A 17,929-nucleotide genomic window follows, 5' to 3' on the forward strand; every position below is an offset into this window, starting at 1 on the left:
CTTTGAATCCCTATCGTCCTTCCTGAAAATTAATGCTGTAGTTGGTCAGTCACCTTGCTTATGTAACCACTGCAAATGTATATACACTTTCTCCTCCCTTGAGGATCTGTGGTCCTTTAGTCTGTGGCCACAGAATGGACCTTCTCTGTGTGAAGCCCAAACACTTGGCACTTTTGGCACTATATTTTAAGAGAAGTTAATTTGAAGAGCTTTAGAGATCTCTTTCAAATGGAATAAGAGGATAGCTGTGAGTTAAGAGCTGTGTCACATATGGGAGAGGAGTATTAGATATTCATACTTAATATTAGACTGGAGAAATTTTGATATTTCTTTGATATACTTTTGATATCTTTTCATATATCATTTGGAAGTGTGTACATTTGGATACTAAATCCCACAGAAAACAGAGACTTGTCATATTTTGAGCATAGCACTATATTTCAAACCTACATGTTTAATCATGGAAAAAGGTATGTGCACATGCATATGTGTGCGTGTGTGCACATGTGTGTCTCACAGCTATACCATTGCTTTGAACTTCCTACGTTCTACAATTCTAAGTGAACTGGCTTATCAGAATTCCCGCCAACTTCTGAATTTAAAGTGGCATCATCTGTATAGTTATCATATAACAAAAGATTTGCTGAATGTATAATAGTCCATGGAAGTCTTCTAGAAAATGAACTGTATGTGTGCTTACTGGGTTTTTCAAATTTATTCTGTTTAGGGTCTCCAGGATTTATAAATTTGGCCTCATTTTCCCTCCACGTCTTGAGCAAACTAAACATCTTCTACTATTCTGTGTTGCTGCTAACCCTATATACAGCACTGGGTAAGTCAATTAGGAAACTTGAGATTGTGGAGAATTCTGCCATATATGGAGAATTTTGACAATAGAGTCATTTAGGCTCTTGAGAATGTAATGAACAGCACATAGTTTCTGTATAAATCATTTCCTGGAACATGGTCTTAGGAAATAAAGTTCTTTCCTAACATGTTTAAAGAACATTTAGTTGACACCGAGTTAACTTAAGCTGAGAAGACCGTTAAGGAATTAGTGTGTAGAGAGCAACCTTCTTTGACTACCTTAAAGTTTTATCCTTTATTTCATCACACTTTTTATTCCCTTTATTATCATCATAATGATAATCATAATGATTATCTTCTGAGTTAATCATCTCTTCTCTCATTAGAATATCCAATGAGGTCTTAATCTGTCTTGTTCAGTGCTCTATGCCCAGCGCTAAGCACAATGTGTTATATATAGTTCAATGAATATTTAGTAATGTGTGGCTCTTAAACACTCAGCTCAAAAAAGAAAGAAACTGAGATGAGCAGTGAGTTCAGGCATATCCGAGTTATTCTGTTATATTATTATAACCAATACTTAGTCACTTAGCCACTTAGGGAAACAGAAAACACTGTGAATCTCTTTTTAAAGCTTTTTACTGATGTTCCTTAGTGACTAAAAGTCAATTAGGAGTAGATTAGCCTACTTGTTACTTAGTCTTGTGCTTTTATTTGACCTCAGGACTTTTCTTTGCTCACTAGTAAACTCCCACCAGAGAACAGAAAGTAGTTAAATTAAAAAATATATAACACTTTAGAATTCTGTGTAACAAACTATGGCAGATGGTCCTTTGGAGGTCAGTTTCCTTGTTCTAAGCTAGGTTGAAGCTATTTTAGACACTTATCTTGCACTAGAAGGTAAAGCAAGTGATTTGGTTCCTGGCTGTAAAAGAAAACATTAAATGGGCTGAATTTTGCTCCATGTTTAAAAGTTGAAACTTGCAGGGAAAACTTTTTTAGACTCTGTATCCATTGGAGGTTAAATAATATACATCTGAAAAAATTACCTATGACTTTTTAAAGCTGAACCCTAATATTACCAGCAAATGATGGTATTTGCATTTTGAGAACGGAAGTCTTGACTGTCCATTAATCATTCTTGACAATATAGTAGTTCCAGAAACCTACACACTGAGAAGGGGAGGTAAATAATAGGGCAGAGAGAAAAGTCATTCTGACATTCTAAATGAAAAGCAAGTTAAATTTTGTACATGTTAACCTTGAATGTGTAGTTGATGTACAAAGTAATGGCTTGGGTCAGCAAGTAAAAGTCAAAATACTTCATTAATATTAATAAAAAGAGAAGAAGTCCATTTTAGAAAGATCAAAGTGGTTGAAGTTTATTGCTTAAAGGAGTAAATAGTAGTTACCTAGAAAATTAGTTCCCATACACTTTGCTTCTTAAAGGAAATGGTAATGCATTATATTAGGTTACTATTGCAACAGAATCTTCTAAAGTTTCTGAATGTACTCCAATGTGTTTCTGGAATCTATTCAGGTACAGCATGTACTCAGACGATTTTATAATTAGACAATTACGGAGCAAAGGAGCAAATGGTTGGCTAGCTAGGACATAGGGTACAACGTAGAGATTAGCAAAGAAAAAAAGCTATGCCGGTACAATGCTTCTAAATTTCTTTTTTACATTTATTTATTTATGAGAGACAGAGCACAAGTCGGGGAGGGGCAGAGAGAGGAGACACAGAACCCAAAGCAGGCTCCAGTCTCTGAGCTGTCAGCACAGAGCCCAACACGGGGCTCAAACTCACAAACTGTGAGATCATGACCTGAGCCAAAGTCGGATGCTTAACCGACTGAGCCACCCAGGCGCCCCACTAGTACAATGCTTATAGATGACTACTCTCACACTTATTATTCCCATAAATGTACCTCGTGATGTATATAATTATGATCACAGTTATTTAATCTTCTGCTTTCCTGTCCACTGCCTCTTTCAGGACCATGGTTTGTTGGTGAAATCATTGAAGGCAAGTTGGGTTGCTGCTTTTCCTTTGGGATCTTTGTTGATGGACATTTCCTACAAGGCAGCCTAACATTTATAGTTGGAATTCTGCAGGTAAGAAGTCAGAAATGGAATTTTAAAACATCTTGGCTTTTTGGACTAATTGCATAACAGTTTTGAATTAAATCCAGTCTCAAACACTATAGATCATATTTTCTAATTTACTGGCAGGGTAATCTTTAATATTTGTTGTTTTATTTGTTTTTGAGTGCTTCTTAAGCTCGCTGTTCCACTACTCTCTAATAAACATCTAAAATACATTTTGCAGTCAGGGTTTATAAAAAGTGAAATAGATTTTTGTTTTTGTAGTTTGTTTTACTGTGTTTTTTCCATTGATAAAAAATGAAATATGGGACTTATAGTAGAATAAATATAAGTAAACCAAAATTGATTATGATAATGAAGAAGGAAAATGTTTTAGAGGGAAGAAAGGAAAAATAGACACACACAAAATGGGTTAATTATCCCATGGAAGCTGCACTGGGTAAGAACTAGGCCTAGGCTTTTTAGTGATGTCTTAGCAGCATACTTGTTTGGGAAAACATTGATAGGTTAGGTTTACATTTGGATTAAAATTCCTTTAAAGCAAACACACAAATAAAAAACTGACCTGTAGCAAATCTCTGTATATAGGTTTGAAAAGTATTTACCTATTTATTTATTTTACTCACCTAATGGGACTAAGGTACTAAAATCTCAAATGATGATCTCATGTTTGGGAAGAGATCCAAAAACATTGTTAAAAATGAGTTAACAGCCTCATAACAGGGCAATAAAGCATAATCAGCAGGATTATAGACAAAGAGGGAAGACTTCTGCCTAGTAAACACTGACCAAAGACCACAACATTCTTGGTATAGCAGTATTTTATTTTATTTTATTTTATTTTATTTTATTTTTATTTTATTTTATTTTACTTAATTTTTTTAGGTTGAAGTATTTATTCTTTTTAATATAACTTATTGTCAAATTGGTTTCCATACAACCCCAGTGCTCATCCCAACAAGTGCCCTCCTCAATGCCCATCACCCACTTTCCCCTCTCTCCCACCCCCCATCAACCCTCATTTTGTTCTCAGTATTTAAGAGTCTCTTATGGTTTGCCTCCCTTCCTGTCTGTAGCTTTTTTTCCCCCTTTCCCTCCCCCATGGTCTTCGGTTAAGTTTCTCAAGATCCACATATGAGTGAAAACATATGGTATCTGTCTTTCTCTGACTGACTTATTTCACTTAGCATAATACCCTCCAGTTCCATCCACGTTGCTGCAAATGGCCACATTTCATTCTTTCTCGTTGCCAAGTAGTATTCCATAGTATATATAAACCACACCTTCTTTATCCATTTATCAGTTGATGGACATTTAGGCTCTTTCCATAATTTGGCTATTGTTGAAAGTGCTGCTGGTATAGCAGCATTTTATGTGTGCATAGGTCCCGAGTCTGGTTCAGTTCTCTTTTATGTATTATTACATAAATACGTAAGGAGGCTGTCTCTCAGGAGTACTCTTACAACAAGTAAAACCTGAGCCTTACTAAAAGGTGGTGTTTATATTCATATTTTAATAAATAGTACACTAATACTGGATTTTATGTATCATCTAGGCCTGTGGCTCCCAAACCTGTTATCCCTACCCTTGACTTGTTCTCTGCACTTCAGGTGCCTATATATCCAACTGCCATTTCACATCTTTCCTTAAATCTCTAGCAGCCATCCTCAATATTACATGTCTAATAGGAACTTTAGTTTCTACCCCAAACCTGTTCCTCCCTCATTTCTTTCCAATTTCAATAAATGGCTCCACCATTTACCTAGTTTTTCTAGAATGTATCCTTAATTTTTCCCTTTCCTTGTAATATGCTGTATTAATTCATTAGCAAGTAATCCCTTGTTTGATCTCCCTCCAATGCATATCTTGAATCCATCAATTCTTTCCATCTCTGTTACCACCACACTAGTCTAACTCATAATTATTTCTTGTCTGGGCTACTGCAGTGACCCTCAGGCTAGTCTTCCCACTGCTGCTTTTGCCTCCCTACTGTCAGTTTGCCACACAGTGTCCACTGTTGTCCTTTCAAAAGCTTAATCAGCTCACTCCTGAGCTTAAAGACCTTTAAGCAGAGTCGTGACATGATCTTGGTCCCGCTGACTGCCCTAATTTCCATCCCACTCATCATGTTCCACGTTCGTGGGCCTTAAATAGGCTAAGACCTCTCCCACCTCAGGGGTTTACATTTGTGTCTTCTGCCTGGAATGCACTTCATTCCCCTGAGTCATTCCTGTTCTTCAGGCCTCAGCAAACCCATCTCTCAGTTACCCTCTTGTGACCCAGTTATTTCCTTCATTGAATTTATCACAATCTATAATGATTATTTTTTTGGTCTCTCTCTCTCTCTCTCTCTCTCTGTTAGAGTGTAAGCTCTATGATGCATCCTTTCTAAGTTGTTCACCACTGTGTCCTCAACCTAGAGCCTATCACAGTGCCTGCCATGTATTGGGAGCACAGTAATTATTTGGTGAATGAATGAATGAATCACACGGCATTTAAATTTGAATTATAACTTAAATCTTCTGATTCGCATTCCAGTATTCAGCATGCTACTTCAATTAAAAATACATGGGGCGCCTGGGTGGCTCAGTTGCTTAAGCATCCAACTCTTGATTTCAGCTCAGGTCATGATCTCACTGTTCATGAGATTGAGATCCGTGTTGGGCTCTGAGCTGACAGCACAGAGCCTGCCTGGGATTCTTTCGCTCCCTTGCTCTTTCCCCCTCCCCACTCATCCCCCCTTCTCCCCCCCCCCCCCCACCCCAAATAAATAAATAAACTTTTAAAATACAGAGATAATGGGGGAACCTGACTGGCTCAGGTGGTGGAGCATGCAACTCTTGATCTTGGGGTCATGAGTTTGAGCACCATGTGTGGTGTAGAGTTTACTTTAAAAAAAAAAAAAAAAAGAATAGGGCTCCTGGGTGGCTCAGTCTGTTAAGTGTCCAACTTAGGCTCAGGTCATGATCTCATGGTTTGTGGGTTTGAGCCTCACGTCAGGCTCTGTGCCGACAGCTCACAGCCTGGAGCCTGCTTCGGATTCTGTGTCTCCCGCTCTCTGCCCCTCCCCCCACTCTCACTTTGTCTCACTCTCTCAAAAATAAATGTAAAAAAAATTTTTTTTAAAGAATAATAAAATAAGAGATTAAAAAAAATAGTGATGCCTACGTCCCCCCTCACTCTGCTAAAAAGGAGTGTGTGTATGTATGTACATATACTCAGTTCATTTCCAGCTTAAACATTACTGAGGGCTTCAACATAAATGATACCTACTTTTAAGATGAACAAAAGGATACAGGCAAATGTACAACTAACTATAAGTCACCTCTTGCTGAGTGTTATAAGCAACTGTGATTGAAGCATAAACAATCAGAGAATCAACCCCCAAGAAAGAGAGCAACATATTGTTAGGAGCCACCAATAATGTGTTAATGAGACCTGGCCCCCTAAGGTCTTGCTAATAAGATAATACCCTGTTCTGCTTCTCTTTCCAGCTGGCATTTTTTAACATCCCCTTGATGGTTTACCTGTGTTGGAGCTTGTTGCAGCGGTGCTTTGGTCACAACTTTCGGTCCCATCTCCGTCAAGGCAAATACTTGAAGGTTATACCTGTTCACCTACTTATGTTACTGCTGTACATCTGGCAGATTTATTCCTGCTATTTTCTTCATATGACATATGGCACTCTAGCTTTTTTCTTCTCCCCTTTGCGGACCTGGTTGACACTGTTGACACCTGTTATCATTCGTTGTGTGTGGACACTGAACTCTACCAAGCTTGGAACCTTCATAGCACAGTTAAAAAGCCACTTAAGCTCCTAAAGGCCATGCCTCACCATCTGCCTCTGTAGCCCAGGCCCCTGGCCCAGCAGCAGGTGGAAGGCCAGTGTTGGTGGGCAGGCTTCAGGGAGCTGCTGCACCTTGGACACCTGGGAGTTGGGGAGGATTACCCACTACTGATTCCTGCAGAATGGACTGCAGAAAAATCTCTAAATAATGCCATGATTCCTTCCTTCTCCAAGAAGGCAAAGAGTTGATTTACTTTTGTGAAGAGAAAGTCCTAATCAGGAGATCCACAGGGCAGGGGCTGGGTGTGTGAATGGTTGTATCAGAAGCCCACTGTATTTTTTACGGTTACTTCACGTAAAGTACCTAGCACAGTGTGTGGAACTCCGCAGCTGTGAAGGGTGCCACTTTAGGGGCAGGGAACCAGTGTGAACTTGGGCCCTACCCTGACTACCCTTGAGGTACTAGCTCCCAGTCTTCTTTTCCCTCGAGGTTATGGGCTCTCTGCTTCTTTAGGTGGTTTTTTCTTTTTTTTTTTTTTTTTCAATCTAATCAAATAAATGAATGATGGGTAAGAACTCTGACTGAGTTTTGTGTGTGTGTGTGTGTGTGTGTGTGTGTGTGTGTGTGTGTGTGTGGCCCGGCCTCTGGGCGGGAGGAGGCGTGGCCGGGCCTTGGGGGAGGAGCACAGGTGTGACCCAGCCTCTGGGGCGGGGTAGGTTGTTGTTGCCGGAAACGAACCCGGGTCCGTGACTCCCGGAAGTAGAACGCCCACAAGCAGAGCGGCTCGGCAGCTTCCGTGGCTGCCTTTGTTTGGAAGTTCCAGGCAATCTTCTGAGATGGCGAACGCAGCCGCGCCTACAGCGGCGGTCCCCACCCTAGCTCCGCCTTTGGAGCAGATCCGGCACTTGGCAGAGGAGCTGCGGCTGCTGATACCTGGAGTGCGGGGTGAGCTGATGCCGTTGGGACGGGCGACGGCAGGGGCGGGCTTGGTTAGGGAACAGGCCGACTGTGGCGCCGGCGGGGGCGGGGACACGGGCGGAGAAGGTGGGGGCCGGGAGTGGCCTCGCTTATCTCTGCTCTTCCTTTTGCCCCTCGCCTGGCCCGCGTGCCACACCCACTAGTCGGCGAAGCCCTGGAGACCACCAAGGAGTTTAATCCTGAGACGTTTTGGAGGAGACTCAGTGAGTGCCTCTCCTGTTGGGGACTTGCATTTTTCATCCCTTCCTGTGTCCTAGCCCTTTTTCCCTCCCGCTTTTGCCCTGCCGCATCCTCTCGGTGGGGATACCTCACCTTCCTCATCCTGAGCACTTAGGAAGTTGGAATATAAAACATAGATTTGGGGAGGTGTTTTTGAGGCTTCTCAGCCGATAAGGGTTGAGAGGAAACGCATCATCCGCAAAGTCCCTGCTGCAGCTGCAGCTGCAGGCTTATCTTTTTGGCACTAACATGTTGGCTCCAGCCTCCTCTGTCATCCCACAGATGAGGCAGCTGTGAACGTGTCAAGGGAAGCTACGACTCTGACTGAAGTCTTCTCTCATCTTCCACTGCCCTCTCCACAGGTGGGCTTTACTTTTTGGAATTTTTGTGCTGCCTCGTTATTCATTAGGAATCCAATCATTTTCTTTCCACCTTTTCCACTCAAGCCAGGGGATTTATTTTCCACACCTGTTAAATAAGATGGCAGTTCTCACCTCACAGGATTCTTGTGAAGACCAAATTGCCAAGTGCCTTCCTTACCTGGACTAGGCAGATCTTCTAAATAGGTATTGGTTCAATGCGAAGTTCATCCTGGTTATTTCCTTTCTGATATATATATATATATATGTATATACATATATATATATATATATATGTATATACATATATATATTTATTTATTTATTTATCTATTTATTTATTTATTTTTTTTTTTTTAAGCACTTGCTGTTTGCTAGGTGTTTTCACATCCATGATTCCCATCTGACAGCTGAGTAAGCAGGCTTATAGGCTCAGGTAAATAAGCAGTGGAGCTAGGATTTAAATTAGGGTCTATCTGATGTCTAAACTACACCTTTTCTGTTATACTACACAATACTCTTTTTATATTGAATTACTTTTTATATTTAATCAGTAACATATTAACAGTATAAATTCAGAAGATGTCAAAGTTAAGTGTGCTGAAAAGTTTATATCCCCCCTCCCCGGTTCCTTTTGTATTGTTCCATATGTGTTTGATGCATGTACACACTTACATGTATATGCCTGCTTCTTTTTACACAAATGTTAGGATACCATACACACTTTTCCGGACCTTCCTTTAAAAAAAATTAACATGGCCTGCAAATTGATTTTTTTTAATGTTTATTTATTGATTTTTGAGAGAGAGAGAGAGAGAGAGAGAGCACAACCAGGGGAGGGGCAGAAAGAAAGAGAGAAACACAGACTCCAAAGCAAGCTCCAGACCCTGGGCTATCAGCACAGAGTCTGATGCAGGCTCAAACTCACAAAGCGTGAGATCATGCCGTGATCGGAAGTTGGACGCTTAACCGACTGAGCTACCCAGTTGCCCTTCAAATTGATTCTTAGCAGCACATATAAAGTTGCTCAGTTCTTTGTAATGCTGCATAGTATTCAGTAGAGTTGTTATAACCATAATTTATTTAACTGGTACTTTATGTGAACATCTAAGCTGTTTCCAGCTTAGACTTGTAACTATTATAAACAATGCTGTGGTAAATTGCCTAATACAGTCTTTGTGTATGCATGTATATCAGCAAAAAAAAAAAAAAAAAAAAAATCCCAGAAGTGGAATTTCTGGAGCAAGAATTTATGCATTTTTAAATAACCCCTTATTATGGAAACCAATTTGACAATAAATTTCATATATTGAAAAAAAAAAGAAAAAGAAATTGTGGTTTATATACACATTAGAATACTACTTGGCAATGAGAAAGAATGAAATCTGGCCTTTTGTAGCAATGTGGATGGAACTGGAGAGTGTTATGCTAAGTGAAATAAGTCATACAGAGAAAGACAGATACCACATGTTTTCACTCTTATGTGGATCCTGAGAAACTTAACAGAAAACCATGGGTGAGGGGCAGGAAAAAAAAGTTAGAGAGGGAGGGAGCCAAACCATAAGAGACTCTTAAAAACTGAGAACAAACTGAGGGTTGATGGGGGGTGGGAGAGAGGGGAGGGTGGGTGATGGCTATTGAGGAGGGCACCTGTTGGGATGAGCACTGGGTGTTGTATGGAAACCAATTTGACAATAAATTTCATATAAAAAAAGAAAAAAATAAATAAATAACCCCTTATTATAAAACTGAGGAAAATAAACATGGTGTTATAACCAGGTGTGCTTTATTGCCAGTTTTTCTAGAATGAGGTATACTTAATTTGGGAATCAGGTTATTTTAAAATGGCATATTCATTACCTTATTTGTTTTTCATAATAGTTTCATTTTCTTTCTCAGTCTATATATCCAGATGTTTCGAAATGAAAAAATATTCCTTTGCTGCACCTACAATGATAAACTCTCCCCCTAAATACCCTAGAGATCTATGATGAGAAAATAAGAAATGAATTATTTGAGAGCATTTTAAAAGATTTGTGCAAGGAAGTCAGTATTTATTTCAAGGGGAGTATGACTATTACCTTACCTGTTGTCTCTTTTCTTTCAAATATATTTGGGATTCGCTGCTAATATTCACAGTTGATAGGATACCATGAGGAGGCAGCATGAACTATTTTTCTGTACATGCCTCCGACATTGGTTTCACTTACAGTTAAAAACTTAGAATTTGGGGGCACCTGGATGGCTCAGTCGCTTAAGCGTCCGATTGCAGCTCAGGTCATGATCTCACAGCTCGTGAGTTCGAGCTTCGCGTCAGGCCCTGTGCTGACAGCTCAGAGACTGGAGCCTGTTTCAGATTCTGTGTCTCCCTCTCTCTCTCTGACCCTCCCCCGTTCATGCTCTGTCTCTCTCTGTCTCAAAAGTAAATAAACATTAAAAAAAAATTTACAAAAAAAAAAAAGTTAGAATTTGGTTTTGTTTGAATTATGTGTGTTTGAATCATGATTGCTTCCTTAGGATCTTAACATGTTAGTCCTACAGAAGTATGGCTTTGTTTTTTATGTGTTTGGATGTTGAAGCAATGTCAATTGCCTCTGGTTACCCAGAGGATGAATATAAAGCTTTAAACACTTATTCTCACACATTGTACTTACCCACCATCCCAGACTGATAACAATTCATGGACTGGCCCCAATCAGTGGACCACATTTTATGTAGCACTGGCTTAGAATATAGCGGAAAAATGAGGACAAGGAAGACAGGAGAAAGCCAGTGACTGCTTAGAAGGAAAATAGTCAACCTTGTAGAGTCCATGCTAATTTCTTTTAGGTGTGTGTGTGAGAGAGCGAGAGATCAGACACCTGGTTAATGGTCTAAGATAGGATTGGCAGATTTTTCTGTAAAAAGCCAAACAGTAAATATTTTAGGCTTTGCAGGCCAGCTACCTAACTCTGCCCTTGTAATGTGAACACAGTTATAGATAATATGTAAATGAGTGTGGCTGTGTGCCAGTAACACTTTATTTCTAAAAACTGTCAGTGGGCCTAATTTGGCCCGTGGGCCATAGTTGCCAACTCCTGGTCTAAGATATGGTGAATACTTCACAGCAGATCATGAGTATCTTGGGATGTAAAATATTAGGAATAAGTTTTTCCTGATGTTCCTTAATGTTTTATTGAGTTGTCAGCTCAGTCACGGGGCCAGCTAATTCCTCTCTGCTATGTGCTGAGAATAGTTCAATTCCTAACTCAGAATAGGACTATAGAAAATGTTTATAGATGATGCTGTACAGATGTCTGCTCTCTTCTACAGCAAATGGACTGATGAATCTAATCCATTTCTTTTTTTTTCATTCTGAAATTGATCCATTGCCTCATAGGAAACACAGAGGTTCTGTGAACAAGTCCGTGCTGCCATCAAGGCAATGATTGCAGTATATTATTCACTTCCCAAGAATCAGGGTAAGCCACTGTATACACATAAATGTTTGATTTATAGATCAGATCTTTGCTAATATGACAGCTTCTGTCCTGAGACTATTACCTTTTCTTCAATTTGAGCATGTAGTGTAACTTGCTCACGTAAAATGCCCTCAAAGATAATATAATATCAGTGACCTCCATAAATAATGCTTTATGCTAAGATATGGATGCTGTGTTACCATCTTCCCTGCTTTGCCTGACTCAAAGGTTTTTAGTTTTCACTGGCTCCTCCCCCTCTAACCCATTATAACCACTATAGATGCTGGATCTATAGGGGCCTCCCTGGTCTCCTCCACCCATATGACATCACACACTGTTTCTGAGCTCCTTTACAAGTTAAGTGACCTCCAGCCCTGCCTGTAGGGTAATGCCTTGATTATAACCATGCCAAAATTATAAATGAATGCATGTCTCATGGATCTTTAGGGTTACTCAGAGATAGTTTAAACTTCAAGTGTTTCAGCCACAGTTGCCAAGGGACCATTGACCTTAACGAATGGATACATGCTGTCATGGAAGTATTTTGTTCCAGATCTCTTTTGGAGAGCACTACTCAGAAATGGTGGGAGGAGCAAGAAAAAGACATGGGGAAATACATAAGACCTGAGTTTTGTGTTGGTACTCACATTACTTTAAGTTCTGAAGGGCTTAAACTCTCAAGAAAGCAGATGGTGACTTCCAGAAAGGAGACCAGGCTGCTTAGTCTTTGGGTTTGGCTACAGGAATCACTCTGAGAAAGCTGGTACGAAGCACCACTCTGGACATCGTAGATGGCATGGCTCAACTTATGGATGTGCTTTTCATGACTCCAACTCAGAGGTAGTGATGCTACAATTGGGTTTATCAGTTAATGGGGTTCCTTGCTTCAGGGAGCGGGAAAAAAACTCATTTCAACAGCAAAGTTACTAATAGCTGAGAATGATGTCGAGCAAGATCATTCTTTTTTAGGAGAGAGGAACATTGGTTATTCATATATCCTTATTGATTCCTTTCCCCAGCTCAGAGAACAATGACCTTATTTCCTACAACAGTGTCTGGACTGCATGCCAGCAGGTTCCTCAGATACCAAGAGGTGGGTGAGAGTGGGAAATGGGCTGTTGACTCTGCTGGCCAAAGCAGATAGCTCTCTCATATCTAGTTTATAGTTTTGTAGCATGTGTATATTTTAACTTACAACTTAGTGGAATGCATATAGTTTATCAGTAACATCAAAAAATAGGTATTAACATTTTTTGACAGTCTTTTTAGCTCTTATACTTAAAAAAATTTTTTTTTAATGTTTATTTATTTTTGTGACAAAAAGAGACAGTGTGAGCAGGGAAGGAGCAGAGAGATACGGAGACACAGAATCTGAAGCAGGCTCCAGGTTCTGAACTGTCAGCACAGAGCCTGACATGGGGCTCAAACCCACGAACCATGAGATCATGACCTGAGCTAAAGCCAGACACTTAACCAACTAAACCACCCAGGCGACCTAGTTCTCATACGTTTTTAGCCCTCTTTCTGTGGCCGTGTCTTGTTGAACAAATGTGATTTGTTCTCCTGGTCCTGCCCCAGGAGCATTATTATGGGACACACTGAAGCCCCTATGAGGTAGTGCCAGCTGGGCCAAAAGCAGTGTTTGTCAAGAGGACCATGAAGAGGAACATCATGTTACCATTTTATTTCTTCTAGTGGTGAATGATGAAAAGCTTTTTAACTCCTCTGGTTACCCAGAGGATGAATATGAGAAAAATTTTATTAAACCACTGCTCTTGTTGACTATCCTTGGCACTCTTCACAAATGGGAACACCATTGGTTGCCATTTGCAGACTTCACAGAATTGTTGGGTTTCTCCTCTAATTCTAGTGCTTCTGATTTTTCACTCGTAGATAACAAAGCTGCAGCCCTTTCAATGCTGACGAAGAATGTGGATTTTGTGAAGGATGCACATGAGGAAATGGAGCAGGTGAGGGGACAACTCCATGATCATAGATGATACTATAAAGAAAGGAAATGTCCTGAGCATTAACTCAATAAGTCCCATCTTCACTCCTGGCTTTCAACTCCCATCTCCTACCCACACCAGTGTGTGATTTAGTACCACTCCCCTCTGTCTACTGCTGGGCAAGGGGAGTGAGAACAGGGTGCTTGAACTCTGTAGCCATTAGTGAAGTAGCTGGCTGAGGTTTGGGGATAACTCAGACATGATGCTGAAAGTGTAAAAGCCTTGGTTTTTTGTTTTTTGGGGTTTTTTTGGCATTCAAATATATCATGGCATGTCTTAGGCCGTGGAAGAATGTGACCCGTACTGTGGCCTCCTGAATGACACTGAGGACAACTCTGATAACCACGGTGATGAAGAGGATGATGGGTTGGGGTATCCAAACAATCGGGACTTATATTGGTCAGAGGAGGATCAAGAGCTCATAATCCCATGCCTTGCACTGGTGAGAGCATCAAAAGCCTGCCTGAAGAAAATCCGGATCTCAGTGGCAGAGAATGGGAAGAAGGATCAGGTGGCCCAACTGGACGACATTGTGGATATCTCTGACGAGATCAGCCCTAGGTAAGTGGAATCCCCACTTGAAACATGTGAGCAGCAGCATGTGACCTCAGCTTGTGTTGTCACCTTAAGCTTTTCCCCCAGTTTTTTATTTTGAACATTTTCGACCTACAGGAAAGTTGATAAAAGTATTGCATTGAACATCCATGTATCCTTCATCTATGTTCACCTGCTCACATTTTTTTCAATATTGGTTTATTTCTCAATGGATTAGATGTGCCATTTTTCTCCTGAACCATTTGAGAGTAAGTTGCAGACATCAGTGACATTTCACCCCTAAATACTTCAGCACGTATCTCTAAGAACAGACATTATTATTATATCTGCGAAATATAACGTTGAATAGAAAATAGTTACTATTCAAATGTCCCCATTTGTCTCTAAAATGTATTTTAAAGCCTTTTTTTTTTTTATCAAGGGGTCTGTCATAGTGTCACAGTGCATTTGGTTGTCATCTCTTGCAGTAGTCTGGTTTGGTTGTAGTCTCTTGCAACTATAACAGTTCCTATCCAAGAATCTAGGTCAGTTGTCTCACAGAATATCCAAAAATCTGGATTCATGTGATTGTCTTTTGTATGATTATAGATTATATTCAAGTTAAATATTTTTTTGGCAAGGATTATAGATTATATTCAAGTTAAATATTTTTTTGGCAAGGCGATCACATATTTGAGTATTTTGTGCTTCTCATTGTATCATATTGGGCAGGTGCATAATGTTAGTTTGTCCCATTATTAGTGGTACTAAATTGCATCACTTGGGTAAAGTCATGCCCACTTGAGTGACATCCATGGATGAACTCCACAGTTATTAAATTGATGGTTTCACATCCTCCCATTTTTAACTGAATTAATCATGTCCTATCATATAGGCCAAGGGAGTTTTTCCCCCCAGATTCCTAGGGAAATGGGGTAAGTAGATATTTAGTACATATCAGTTGAATTGATTCTGGTTGCTCAATTTAAGGAATTAATAGGCATTTATGGGACATTTCTCACATTCTCTCATGCCTTAATTGTGTACTGAAAACCACCCAGTTCAGCTTTGTTCCTTTTTTTGTTAATGGTTATTTTTGCTTTCTGTCCTTAGTGTGGATGATTTAGCTCTGAGTATATACCCACCTATGTGCCACTTGACTGTGCGAATCAATGTAAGTACCAACTTGAGGGAATAGCTACTGACCTAAATGTAGAATTTCCCTAATTACTAATATTTCCTTTAAGCTATAGGAAACATATTTATTTGTTACACTAGGATGCCAGTACAACAATAATGTCACAGTTCTTACATGTATTTCTGCCTGATAAATATTTATTGAAGTTGAATTCTAATAGCCATGAGTTCTGGTACTACTCTCTTCCATAACCTCTTGGGCAGTCACTTAGAAAAACCCAAAGACCTTAGAAAATGCTACTTTGAAAAAGAAAGTTTGATTTACCACAGTACTTTAGTATCTTCTCAACCTGAAGTTGTAAATGCCTGATTTCTGGTGTAGGCAAAACCAAGTGTTCCAGAAACATACTCTGTTCTAATATAAACACATTGGGTGATTTAACTACAAAAGGTCAAGCTCTTTATAAAAATCTGACTTTATTGTATTCTTTCATGTCCTGAGTCCTGTGCTAGAGAGAATTCTATTATTTTTAGAGACTCAGATTATCTCTACAGTTACTGGAAAAAGAAGTAAAACTACCAAATGGCTTATATCTTATATTCAGAATTTTCAATCCTAAAAATATTTGATAAATTAGATAGTGGAAATTAAATTCATCAAATGTATCTTCACAGTGTGCATATACCTTAAAGTAGAATAGGATCCTTTTGGGCATTAACTTCTTTTTTCACATTCACTTTTATAAATTGACTTCCCAAGAAATAAACATCATTAGCAATATGCCTTGTCAATTACTCCAAATAAAAAAAAAATTAAAAGATGTACTATATATTGGTGGCATATATATATCCTCATGTTACCTTGTTACCGGTATGCTTAAAATTCTGTACATAGAATTTTTTTAAAAAGGAACTTCAGCTGTTCCTGCTATATATTCAAAGCTATCAGCAGTTGGGACAAATTCAGGTTATATTCTTACTTTTTTCATTTTTTAAAAATTTAAAAGTATTAACAAATTTTTAAAATTTATAAAATGTTAAAGTAGCAATACTAATAAGATTTTGCTAAATAGAAAAGAATCCTATAATTCTACCACCGTAATGTAACCAGAATTTTTGTTTTTGCACTTTCCTTCAAGTTTTTTTTTTTTTTTTCTGTTTTTTTATTACTTGAGTCTTAATATATCTTGGCTTTCCTTTCCTTTTTATAGTAGGACTCAGGGTGAGTAACTTCTCTGTTTCTTTTCTAGTCTGCAAAACTTGTATCTGTCTTAAAGAAGGCACTTGAAATTACTAAGTGAGTATGAGGACTTCTCCCCAAATAGCTTTTTTGAGAATAAACCTATCCAATCATTCTCAGCTCCCAAAGCCCCATTTTAAGAAGTAGAAGAACGTGGGTGTGATGTTTTCTTTCCACTTGAGTTGTGGAGCATCTAAGTTTCTACAAAGAAACTTGCCTTCTCTTACTATAGTTTCGTCTGTGCTCCTTTTGTGGGTAGGTTTTCCCTTGACAGTATAAATTTAACTTCTCTTTCTCCCCATTCCATTTTCAGAGCGAGTCATGTGACCCCACAGCCAGAAGATAGTTGGATCCCTTTACTCATTAATGCCGTTGATCATTGCATGAACAGAATCAAGGAACTCACTCAGAATGAACTTGAACTGTGAGTTTTCAGGCTCATTTGCACTCTCCATTCTCCTTATATCACAGGTAGCCTCTGATGTCTGCTTTTAAAATGGGGCTAGAATGCTTTCTGGATCAAAATGGAGTTCCTATCCATCCTTGTCAAGAGACGCTACTACCAAAGATTGTTGGTTAGGCCAGACTGGCAGTTATTTATATACTACATAAGTCTGATATATTTTTCTGTGCTAGATACAAAAGATAATTGCATGAGTTTGCATTTCTGAATCGTGTTTCAGAGATTCCTGCAGAAGCTGCCTTATTCCCTATTTGCAATAAAGTGTGTTAATTCATTGTTAAACCTATTGATGGGCTTAATAAAATGTTGACCTGCTGGTAATTCAATAAGTAACCTTTCAAAGTTTCTTTCTGTCAGAAATACAGTGGGTTGAGACTAGCACATCGCTTTCATTTGGGTTTATAGGTCTAACGGTCTGATTCTGATCAGAACTGTACTTAGAACAAAAACGCTTGACTTTACTTCTTTAGAGAAGATGACTTCAAAGCCCCTGTGAGTACTTCAGTGTGTTATATAATATTATTATTCTTATCATTAAGTCCTTCTGAATATTATTCCATCCCAGTCTCCAAAATTATTTTTTGGTATTGAGCTCATTTGTTAGGTTTGTCCACTTTATTGAACAGATTTAGTTTTCTTATAAATACTTGTATTATTGTTTGGTTATATGTTACATGTGTCTCCAAATGTAAATACAAAATTTTTATAAATCAAAAATTTTTAAACGTATAAGAGAGTTTATATAATTTTAAGGGGCTTTCAGTTAGTCCTTTTGCACAACCTTCATTATATTTTTGCATTGGTCTGGACGATCACATACTGGG

General features: G+C 39.0%; 2 protein-coding genes across 10 annotated transcripts in view; both read left to right on the plus strand.

Moving 5' to 3' along the window:
• Window positions 1-6,946, plus strand: part of TMEM62 (transmembrane protein 62) — a 32,473-nt gene extending 25,527 nt beyond the window's left edge. For all 5 annotated transcript variants that reach the window (XM_049613472.1, XM_049613476.1, XM_049613475.1 and 2 more), the window contains 3 exons: window positions 728-832; window positions 2,808-2,926; window positions 6,412-6,946. In XM_049613472.1, the coding sequence (XP_049469429.1) occupies window positions 728-832; window positions 2,808-2,926; window positions 6,412-6,738 (551 nt within the window). In that variant the 3' untranslated portion in view covers window positions 6,739-6,946. The remainder of the gene's footprint in view (window positions 1-727; window positions 833-2,807; window positions 2,927-6,411) is intronic.
• Window positions 6,947-7,043: 97 nt separating this feature from the next.
• CCNDBP1 (cyclin D1 binding protein 1) overlaps window positions 7,044-17,929 on the plus strand; it is a 44,292-nt gene continuing 33,406 nt past the window's right edge. For 3 of the 5 annotated variants that reach the window (XR_007453803.1, XM_049613478.1, XM_049613477.1), the window contains exons 1-11: window positions 7,044-7,650; window positions 7,827-7,886; window positions 8,185-8,264; window positions 11,641-11,722; window positions 12,466-12,562; window positions 12,742-12,815; window positions 13,616-13,692; window positions 14,012-14,292; window positions 15,379-15,439; window positions 16,653-16,699; window positions 16,956-17,066. Coding sequence is in view for 4 of the 5 variants with exons in the window: in XM_049613478.1 (XP_049469435.1) it covers window positions 7,542-7,650; window positions 7,827-7,886; window positions 8,185-8,264; window positions 11,641-11,722; window positions 12,466-12,562; window positions 12,742-12,815; window positions 13,616-13,692; window positions 14,012-14,292; window positions 15,379-15,439; window positions 16,653-16,699; window positions 16,956-17,066 (1,079 nt within the window). In the remaining variant the exon portion in view is untranslated. Of the gene's footprint in view, window positions 7,651-7,826; window positions 7,887-8,184; window positions 8,265-11,640; window positions 11,723-12,465; window positions 12,563-12,741; window positions 12,816-13,615; window positions 13,693-14,011; window positions 14,293-15,378; window positions 15,440-16,652; window positions 16,700-16,955; window positions 17,439-17,929 lie in introns of those variants that run through there. The other 2 variants (XM_049613479.1, XM_049613480.1) reach the window with 2 other exon arrangements.

Source organism: Panthera uncia, assembly GCF_023721935.1.
Source record: "Panthera uncia isolate 11264 chromosome B3 unlocalized genomic scaffold, Puncia_PCG_1.0 HiC_scaffold_1, whole genome shotgun sequence".
In the NCBI taxonomy this organism is placed as follows: domain Eukaryota; kingdom Metazoa; phylum Chordata; class Mammalia; order Carnivora; family Felidae; genus Panthera; species Panthera uncia.